This window comes from Acanthamoeba castellanii (genome assembly GCF_000313135.1).
Source record: "Acanthamoeba castellanii str. Neff unplaced genomic scaffold scf7180000084127, whole genome shotgun sequence".
NCBI lineage: Eukaryota > Discosea > Longamoebia > Acanthamoebidae > Acanthamoeba > Acanthamoeba castellanii.
Genome location: NW_004457575.1, coordinates 1 through 10,133, shown reverse-complemented (window position 1 = coordinate 10,133; position 10,133 = coordinate 1). Strand labels below are relative to the sequence as shown.

At 57.3% G+C, this 10,133-nt stretch overlaps 3 protein-coding genes and 1 pseudogene across 3 annotated transcripts; all 4 read left to right on the top strand.

Moving 5' to 3' along the window:
- Positions 1 to 17: 17 nt before the first annotated feature.
- On the top strand, positions 18 to 1,375 carry ACA1_317680 (annotated as a pseudogene).
- Positions 1,376 to 6,051: 4,676 nt separating this feature from the next.
- On the top strand, positions 6,052 to 7,170 carry ACA1_317670 (cathepsin L, putative; the record flags this gene model as incomplete). The annotated part of the gene is made up of 2 exons (XM_004342971.1): positions 6,052 to 6,508; positions 6,581 to 7,170. The coding sequence occupies 2 exons, from the start codon at positions 6,052 to 6,054 to the stop codon at positions 7,168 to 7,170; spliced, it is 1,047 nt and encodes a 348-aa protein (XP_004343021.1).
- A 321-nt stretch (positions 7,171 to 7,491) lies between these two features.
- Positions 7,492 to 7,857, top strand: ACA1_317660 (uncharacterized protein; the record flags this gene model as incomplete). The annotated part of the gene is made up of 1 exon (XM_004342969.1): positions 7,492 to 7,857. The coding sequence occupies one exon, from the start codon at positions 7,492 to 7,494 to the stop codon at positions 7,855 to 7,857; it is 366 nt and encodes a 121-aa protein (XP_004343019.1).
- Positions 7,858 to 8,238: 381 nt separating this feature from the next.
- On the top strand, positions 8,239 to 8,629 carry ACA1_317650 (uncharacterized protein; the record flags this gene model as incomplete). The annotated part of the gene is made up of 2 exons (XM_004342967.1): positions 8,239 to 8,408; positions 8,485 to 8,629. 2 exons carry the CDS (start codon positions 8,239 to 8,241, stop codon positions 8,627 to 8,629), a joined length of 315 nt encoding a protein of 104 aa, XP_004343018.1.
- Between the last annotated feature and the right edge of the window lie 1,504 nt (positions 8,630 to 10,133).

Below are 10,133 nucleotides of genomic sequence, written 5' to 3'. Positions count from 1 at the left end.
CGGATGCCCTGTCCCAGTTCATCGACGCCGACAACTGGTCGCTCCACGGCAAGACGGTGGAGCTGCTGTGGTCGGTGCTGGGCGAGTGGCAGGTTGACTGGTTTGTGGACGCAGACAATTGGAAGGCGGTGGCGTTCAATGCGCGGTTCAAAAGCCCAGGCTGCCAGGCAGTCGATGCCTTCGCCCAGGACTGGAGGGGCTGGGTGAACCTGCTGGTCCCACCCATCCCGCTTGTGGGCAGGGTGCTCGCACACCTTGTCGAGTGCCAGGCGGTGGGCATCCTCGTGGTGCCGCACTGGCCTGGTCAGGAGTGGTGGCCGCTGCTGCAAGCGACTTTGGTGTTGATGGTGCGGCTTGGGATGGCGTGTGAGTTTGCTCAGCCAGGCCCGTCGGGAATGTTCGAGCCGGCGAGGTGGCTGGAGTGGACGTTCAAGGCCCATCGGGTGGAAGGCTGGAGGGGTCGGTTCTGGAGGCCGCCACTCGCCGTGTTGAAGAGCTGGTGGGACTAGCTTGGGCGGAGTCCACCCGGCGCTGCTACGAGCGCTGGTGGTTGGAGTTCAAGGCCTTTGCCACCGGGAGCGGGCTCGCGGCAATGCCGGCGGGCGAGGATACGGTTGGCCGTTTCTTGGCGTGGCTGGACCTGGCAGGCCGAGGCGGCGGAGTTCGAGTCGCAGCGGCGGCCATCGCGTTCTACCATGCACAGAAGGGCCTCAGCAATCCATGCGGCGGCGCCAAGGTCAAGCTCGTCATGGACGGTGTGGAGCGAGCGTGGAGCGCCAAAGCGGTCAAACACAGGAGGGACCCCTTCCCGGTCAAGGCCCTGCAGGCGTGGGTGCGCGGCAGGGCGTTCAGCAGCGGGATCCCCTCAGCACGACGCGACGCCTGCCTGGTGGCGTTCAGGCTGAGGACAATGCAGCGGGGGTCGGAGCTGGCGGCCTTGCGACTTGAGGACGTTCGGGTGACGGGCAAGAGAATCATGGTCTGTATTCGAAAGGCCAAGAACGACCAGCTCAGTCGAGGCAGCGAGGTCTACGTCGACGCCACTGGATCGGCGGTGTGCCCAGTTCGGCTGCTCCGGCAGTGGCTAGCGGTGCGAGGCAGGCAGCCGGGCCTGCTGTTCACGAACGTCAGCGGACGGCCATTGTCAACCAGCGCCATCAGCTCGATCTGCCAGCGCATGGTCGCTGCGGCCGGCCGAAAGGAGTTGGTCACGTCGCATTCGCTGCGTATCAGCAGGGCGACAGCGGCGGTGGAAGGCAGCCTGACGCGCAAGCAGACGATGACCATCAGTGGGTGGAACTCTGGAGCGGTGGATCGGTACCTGCGTGCGCGGGAGCTTGCCACGGTGGGCGTCTTGAGGAGGATGGGGCTGTGAGGGCGGGTGCCCTGGTGTTCTTTGCAAGGAACGTGGTTTTTTCCTGCCTTTGTGTTTGTTCCTTGCCCCTTCTGCTCTCTGTTAGGGCACCCATTTGTCAGCTGTGGTGTGAGTGCTAATGAGTGATAATGTGTAGTTTCTGTGTAAACAGAAATGTACTTTATCATGAGTGGTTAGCACTTGCCTGGTGTGACGCTGGCTTCTTGAGGAGAAGTGACTGCTTGGTGGTGTGACCACTGAGTGTGAGCTGGTGCACTGCTGGTGAGTGGTGTCATGGGTGGCGTTATAAGGGGACGCTGGCTGGTGAGCCAGCAAGTTTTTTCTTCTCTTGCGTGGCGAGAGGTTCCCGCCCGCCTGCCCGCTGGCTCTCCTGCGCAGGAGTGTTGCGGTGTGCGACGCCGCTAGCCAGCTCTCTGGGACGCCTCTCGAGCGGCCCACGGTGGTTACCTAGGAGCAGGAACCACGGAGTTAGGAGGAGGAGAGAGAGTGTGAGTGAGGAGAGAGGTGTTTAGGGTCAGTAGGTGTTTCTGATAGTGACCTCATAAACACCCATTCGTCAGCTGTGGTGCGAGTGCTAACAAGTGATAATCATTGTTTTTCACTGGCCGACGCCACAAACACCATGGACGGTCGCTTTTCGTCGTCGCACTTGTACCACCGGATCATGTGACCTGATGGCAATTTGACGTGATCCATTTGTGCAATATAGTCAGTTTGGTCGCAAGTGCCACACTCATGTGGGACCAAGAATCCACACCGCAGGGCCCACTATGAAAAAGTGGATCATCATTGAGTACAAGCGCGTCAATTTCGCACTGCATCGCCGCAAGCCACTGCTCCCATGAATCAGACGCCATGACCTCCTTGAAGGTGCACGGAACAGCGGTGGTGTGCTGTGCAAGATTCAGCGCATGGTCCATGCACCACAGTTGCAGCATGGTGTGAAGCTCATGCGAGGCCAGTGCCTCGCGGGGCAGCAAGAGAAGATTCAGCCAGGCCGGCTGTCGCACACTTCAACCAGATCTTGTCACAGTCACAGTGTCACCACCGTGCTTCGCGCTGGCAGCAGCAGCTCACTGGATCTGCTTGCTGCTGCTGGTCATGGAGCCACACACAGAGTCAATGATCATGGTGGGAGGACAAGCCACAGACAGCTCAGCATGGAGCTCAGGCCTGGATGCCAATGCTGGTGTTGGTGTGGGATCAGGGGGTGGGAGTGCTTCTGGTGCGTGCAGGTTGAGGTTGGGCGTGGGGCCAACTGTGGTCAGGGTGGGCGTCAGCACCAGCGTGGTGGACAATGGTTCAGCAGCAGACATGTCATTGTTGTCAGGCACAGGAGAGACAGGCGTGCCAGCCCACTCATTGCCAGCCTGTGCGTCATCATCATCATCATTGAGGAGAGGAATGTAGACCAGCACAGGTTGCGGGCAGTCATCTGGGGGGGGCAACGCGCAGCACTTGTTGAAGATGACACTGCATGTGTCAACGACACGCCATTGGCCAACAATGTAAGTAGGTGGATGAAGAGTAGTCCACCACACCCATGAACCACACCAGAATGGATTGTGCAGACACCTTGTGCTGCTCATGGGCCTGAAGACGCATCATGCTGGGTGCACTGAACACGCAGAGGTGACATGAAGGTGGTGCAATGCTGTGCCAGAGGGAGAACAGTGAGGTGCTGTCCAGGTTCAACCAGGTAGGCGTCACATTGATGACATCACATGCGTAGCACATGGCCTCTGCCCACCACTCACTGGGGAGGCGAGCATCAAAGAGTAGGCAGCGCACACACGTCATCACTTCCCAGTTGAACCACTCAGTGACACTGTTGTACTCTGAGGTGTAGGGTGGGGTGGGTTCCCTCTTGGCACCAATCTCAAGTATCCATTCGCCAACCAGCATGTCCAGCTCATGTGCATTGTTGAGTTGGACACGGTGAACATGGACAGACGGTGGAAACAAGGTGGCAATCGCACACAGGGCAGCCTGAACAGCCATGGAGGTCTTGTTGGGCAGGGGACACACAAAGTGCATCCTGGAGTATGAGTTGGTGACAGTGAGCAGATATATATGCCCACCAGCCAACTGGTGTCGCATGGGTCCAATCAGGTCGAGGGAGAGCAGGTCGCCAGGGCAGGCCCCATGTACAGCGTGGTTGGTGCGTGGCACCCAACTGACACTGCGCACAGTCTGCTTGCCAGCAAGGCAGACGTTGCAGTGCAGTGAGAGCTTGGAGGAGAGGGCTGTGTGCTTCTCATGCTTGCTGAAGTCAGTGGACTGATGGATGAACTTGTGGCATCACTCCTCACTGACATGACTGAGTCTGTGATGGATGAGGTTGAGACACAGTGGTGTGGAGCTCACCACAAGTGCAGCCAGCGTGGAGGCATCAGCAGTGGGAATGAAGGTAATGGTGAAGTAGTAGAGATTGCCACTTCAGTAGCTGAAGAGGCATAGCTGCTCATTGAGGTAGAACAGGAAACTGTTCTGCTGATTGAACATGATGTGACAGCCAGAGTTGAGAAGTTGCTGAGGTGAGATCAGTGTGTGTGATGCACTGGGCATGAATGTGATGTTGTGCATGATGATGCTGCTGGGCACACCATTGATGGTGGTGGTGCTGTGCAGAGTGCTGTGCCCCAGGCATTTGATGTAGCCACCATCAGTGCACACAAGCCTCAATGGCACAGTGAGTGGGATGAAGTCATGCAGTAGGTCCCTTTGGTTGGTGGTGTGCTGCGTGGCACCTGTGTTGGCGATGGTGGGGAGATCCACTGGAGCGACAAGAGAGAAGACCAAGTAGTTCAGGAATGGTTTATTGATGGGTGTCGGCTCTGAGAAGGCTGTGGCGGTACTGGCGACTGACTTGCTGACAATAGCAAAGTTGCTAGGGCGCGCTGTGGCAGCAGCAGTGGTCATAGCAGCAAGCACAGATGACTGTGGTGTGTGGGGTGGCAGTGCAGCAGTGGCAGCGACAGCTGTGGCAGTCATGGTGGTGAGGGTGGTGGTGTGTGTAGTTGGTGGTGTGGCCTGAGCTGGGGCTGTGACAAGGCCTTGAGTGGCAGCCTCATGGCATTCCTCAAGTGAATGGCTGTTTGAGTTGTGTAGGGAACACCACTTGCCCTTGTTGCCACTCCAGTTGTTGTGTTGGTAGTGTGGGTGTGATCCAGCTGTTCTGTTGTGGAGCATGTGGTGCAAATGTGCTGTGTGGCGCCTGCTGATGTTGAAATGCCTGATGGCTGTGTTGCTGGTGTCCTTGCCCAGTGTAGAGGACAGCTTTGGGGCCAGAAGTGGCGTGGTGTGAGGCCTTGACATGGTTGAGTGCCTTGAGGATGGCATCTGTGGGTGTGTCATCTGAGAGTGCATTGAACTGGGCTTTGAATGCAGGGTTGATGCTCTTGAGGGCAGTGGCAAGGATGACAAGTTGACTCTGTTCTGACATCTTGTGTCCTTCAGTCTCAGTGGCAAGCACATTGACAAGCGCTTGGATTCACGCCCAGATCAAGCATACCATGTCACCTGCATGGATGAGGTAGATATTGGGCTTGCTGAGATCACGCTGGGCAGTCTGGAGAGCAATGTTGTTGTTGCCATAATGGTTGTTGATAGCTTTCCAGAGGGCCAGGGGGCAGCCATTGCTCATACTGGATATGTCCTTGAGGAGCTCTGGTGTGATGGTGCTGCAGATGAGGATGAACATCTTGCAACGCCCCTTACATAGCTCTTGTGCAGACTTGAGGGATGCTGCATTGCTGATGAGGGCTGTGATCTGCATCTTCCTGGTGTTGTCCAATTTTGCCTTGGCGGCCAATGATTTCTCTCCAGAGATGGACCCTGATGAGATCAATATTGTTGACGTGATGGCAAGGGATTCAAACAGATGTGCTGTGTGTTTGGTGTTGTAGTCATCTATGGCCTGAATGATAGTGGTGTAGTTGGTGGTGATGTATTGTGTACGTCCTTGTTTGTGAAGAGTGAGGCATACAGTTCTATTCCACTTGGCAAACAATGACTGGTTGCAAAGGGGTACAACTCATAGACCATTGATGTTGGTGTTGGTGTTGATACTCATGATGTGGGTGAGTGTAGTTGAGAGTAACACTAGATGTAGCATGGGCCCATAACCTGTTGGAAGGTGTAGTGTGATATAAGGCTGAGAAGCCGTGGAGACATGTAGATGTCTGAGAAGAGAAAAGGTATGTATTCAGGAGATCTGAAGTGGTATAAGTATAGTAAACTATGGAAATGAATAAGAAGAAAGAAAAGAGTAAGGATCAAGAAAGTGTAGAAAAGATGGAGATGGTGAATGTCCAACAGATGTTGCTGGTCGCAGCAGCATTCTACTTGTCTTCTTCGTCGCCCTTTGTCTTATGTTTCAGCTTCTGCTCAACAACAGCAGATGATGTTGTTGTGAAGGGTTAGACGCTCAAATCCAAACGTGCAAACCTGATTAAGAGAGAAAGAGAAAGTGGACATACAAAAGCGCCTAGGCGCTCGGTGGCCTCGGCCTTCGGCTTTGAGTTTGCCTAGGCAACGACTCGCCTTTTGCAGTGCGAGTCCTCCGCGCATGTGCTCATTGGTTGTCTAAACCCTAATTGCGACTCCCACACATTACAGAAAAAAACGCAAACACAAAGCTCCGGCCTTTTTGTCCACCACAAGCCACAGCCACCATGCGTCCCGCCACGCTTCTCGCCCTCTCCGCGGTGGCCCTCTTCGTCTTCTTCGTTGCCTCGGCCTCGTCCGACCAGAAGGAGCATGACACTCCTCTCAGGCACCAGTTCACCGATTGGGTGGTTGCCCACAACAAGACCTACGTCAACCCGGAGTTGGCCCACCGGTGGAACGTGTGGCGCGAGAACTACCGCTTCATCGAGGAGCACAACCGCCAGAATCACAGCTACAGCCTGGGCATGAACCAGTTTGGCGACCTCACCTTCGACGACTACAAGGCGCTCTACACCGTCACGATGCCGCCGTTCAACGCTTCCGACTTTGACGACGTCTACGCTACTCCGACAGAGGCCAACGCCACCGAGGCGGCGGCTAACTCCTCCGGCCTCGCCCGTCGCCACCCCGTGAGCCTCGACTGGAGAATATGGGGCGCTGTACAGGCTGTCAAAAACCAGGGTACACTGCCTCCCCCAAGCCCAATATGCACTGCCAATCTTCTATTTATGTGTGGTTCTTCTTTTCTTTCAGGTTCGTGCGGCTCTTGCTATGCGTTCTCCGCCATTGGTGCCCTCGAGACTGCCCACTGGCGCAAGCACAACACTCTCCCCGATCTTTCCGAGCAGCACATCGTCGACTGCACGCGCGAGTACGGCAACGGTGGCTGCAGTGGCGGTTGGATGCACACCGCCTTCAAGTGGCTTCAGGAGAAGGGCGGCGCGGTCTCCCAGGCCGACTATCCCTACACGAATCGTGTCGGTACCTGCCAACACGCTTCCAAGCCCAAGGCTACGTACCTTGCCAAGTACGTCAGGATAGGTGCGGGCAACGAGCAGCAGCTCCTCGATGCAGTTGCCACTGTCGGGACCGTCTCCGTTGCCATCAACGCCGGGACCCAACAATTCTCGTACTACTCGGGCGGCATCCTCGACGTGGCCAACTGCGGGAACCGACCCACCCACGCAGTGCTTCTCGTCGGCTATGGTACAGAGAACGGCAAGGACTTCTGGATCCTCAAGAACTCGTGGGGCACTTCGTGGGGCGAGAAGGGCTTCTTCAGGTTGGCGCGCGGCAAGAACATGTGCGGTATTGCCGACTGGGCCTCCTATCCCATAGTCTAGTGAGGGTCTTTTTTACCAGAAAATGAACGAAGAAGGCGCTGTTTTCAAAACGGTCATAAGAGGGGCTGTGCGTATTTCTTTTTCCTTTATTTCTCGCCATAACACACAACCTTAAGGTTCCATGGACCAGATCCTCCGACTAGAGCGCGTTCACCTGCTTGGTAAACTTTACCGATCGGAAACTCGCTTCAGCGAAACGTGGTACAAAGGCGCTGTGGTAAATGACGACGGTGAGCGCCTGTGTACCACAAATACCCCAACGTCAACATCGAGGCGCTCAAGCGCTGCATCGCGGATTCGGACTTTTGCGGCGAGCTACCGATGGCCGACGTCGTGCTTAGGATCGCAGACAACGTGCCATACAGCCGCGAGACGAAGGAAGGTCATCCATCCAAGGCCCTCGGTGACCTCACGCTGCTGCGCGACATTGTCTTGGACGCTGACAAGATCCAGGCCATCGGGTACGAGGGCATCGAACGGTGTCGCGCCTACGCAAAACATCTAGAGCCCTTCATGGAGCCTGGCGACATCGAGGAGTGCGTCGTCGAACACGCCGAGGCGAAGCTCGTGCGTTTGTACACCGGAGGGTTCATCTGCACGGCGCCGGGCCGCGCCATCGCCGAACCCCTGCATCTGGAACTGGTCGATTACCTCGAAGACGCCAAAGCAAAGAACAAAACTGATTAAACCCTTTTATTCGCTCTCGAGGTTTTCGATGACTTCGATCACACACGCGATTTTGTCGTCACGATTCCCCAGCCCCGAAGCAATGGAAGATTCTTGATGATGTTCGCGATAAACCAATCGAGAATAATGCCAGATGCAGAGCGGCTGGGGCGGTGGGCAATCGTGTTCGTCGGGCCGTCACGCAGTCATGGTGGCGAGCTCGTCGGTGGCCCAGGGTCGCACAGCGTGGGCGTGGCGCGCGTGTCCGATGGTGTCGGCGAGCATCTGTCGCCGCTGCGCGGGGTGGTGCAGGTCACCCACGGACACATCGCCGTACTCGAATCGCTCCACCATGATGCGTACCACGACCACCACCACCACCACATTATCGCCGAACGCGCCATGCACGCCGGCCAAACGCACGTCAGCGAGAGGCCCGCCGCGCGCGGTCCCGTGGACTGGCACCGGCTGCTCGAAAGCGCCGCCGCGCGCGGCAACACTGACGCTTTGCAATGGATGCGCGACACGCACGGACACCGACCCGACGACGCTGTCGTGCAGACCGCCTTCATGTACGGCCGCGCCGACACCCTCCGATGGCATCCACGCCGGCGACCACATCCGATGGCACCCGGCCCTCCTCCGAAGCGCCGCCGAACCCGACTACGTGGACGTCGTCCGGTGGTGGATCGTCGACGGCGGCTTCGCGGCGGATGCTGGCGATGATGAGGCCGCTGTGGTCGTCACTGGCGACGGCGTGCTGGAGGCAGCCGAGGGCGGCGTGGCGGGTTAGGCGAGAGCGAGCGTGGTGATGTCGGTGTCGGTGTCGAGGCATCGAGGGTGGTTGCGGCGGAGGGCGTCGTCGGTGGAGGCGCACGGGGTGGGGTGCGGGTGGAGGTCGATGGAGAGGGCGCGGAGGCGGCGCGATGCGGTGGTGCCGAAGCGCTCGCGGCAGGTCGCGTCGGGGCCGGCGATACCTGCGCGCCGGAGGATGGCGAGGAGTTCGTCGGACAGGCAGTAGATGGTGGTGGGTTCGCGAGGTTGTCGTTTGTGTTTCTTCTTTTGTTCTGTTTGTTGGTTTTGTTTGCAGAATCGGAGAGAGAGAGAGAGAGACGGTGGAGGCGTTGGTCTGGCGGCGGAGGTGTTGGTCGTTGCGGCTGCGGGCGTGCGGCGCGTGTCGGCGGGGTTGAGCGAGGTGCTGTGGAGCGAGGTTGCGTCGGCGTCGGCGGCAGCTGCGTGGCGGCGGCGGCGATCTCTTCGGCCGGCATCGGACACCATGCATGTGCTGTTTTTTAAGTGTTGTTGTTGTCGGCGCTCGCGAGATACGACGAAACCGGGACCCTAATCCTGGCTAGCACAACGACGGCGGCGAGGGACACACAGATCTGAACTTCGACATGCCGAGGACGCTCCAGCGCATCTTTTTGATCGGATCGGAGGCGGCGAGGGCGCGTGCGGCGGGCTACCGCATTGTCGAGGGTGATGACGACGTGTCCGTCGGCGTGTTGATTCTGAAGCATGCGCACAATTTGGGAATGTGGGATAATGTGTGAAGGAAGCAAAGCAGAGATCGACTGCGATTGCTTGCAATTGCCCGAAAAAGTACACAACTTTGACCCTCCACAACAGTTTCCAAGTGCCTCACATTTAGGCAGCAGGGTCATGTTTTTCTGATTTCTTTCTATTTTCTTTTCGGCTGAGCCCCGATTGGACTCCCGGAATTAATCTCAATATATTGGCTTCAGCCAAAGAGCCGAAAGGATGATACCGCCGATTGCTGTTGTGATCCTAGGATCGGCACCAACCAATCGCGGGAGTGGGGCGGAGATCGACCGGATCCCTTGCACCAATCCCCATCATCTTGGGCTACCCAATACCACCTCCTGGGCCACCGAAACACCCTAAAAGACACACCAGACACAGACCTCACCCGAGCTTCTTACAGTTAACTACAACAACAGTGATGCAGCCATTCTTCTCGCAAGGGATGCGGTACTCTGGCCTCGGCTTTGCGCTGCTGGCCCTGTGTCTCCTACTGGTCCAACACGCGCAAGCGGTATATCTCCCGTCAACTTCAGGGTTGTGCTGTTGGTGGTACTTGTGCAATCGGCTCATGCAAAAGACGCTCGACTCGGGGGTGTGTGGTGCATCTGCAGACAACATGGGTGGTGGATGAGAACGGGAAGGGCAACTTCACCTCGCTCGACGCCATCTACAGCTACAAGGTCAAGCCGGGCGACATCGTCTACATGCGCGGTACTGTAGGGCTGATATGGGGTCTTGTGTTGGGCGTTTAA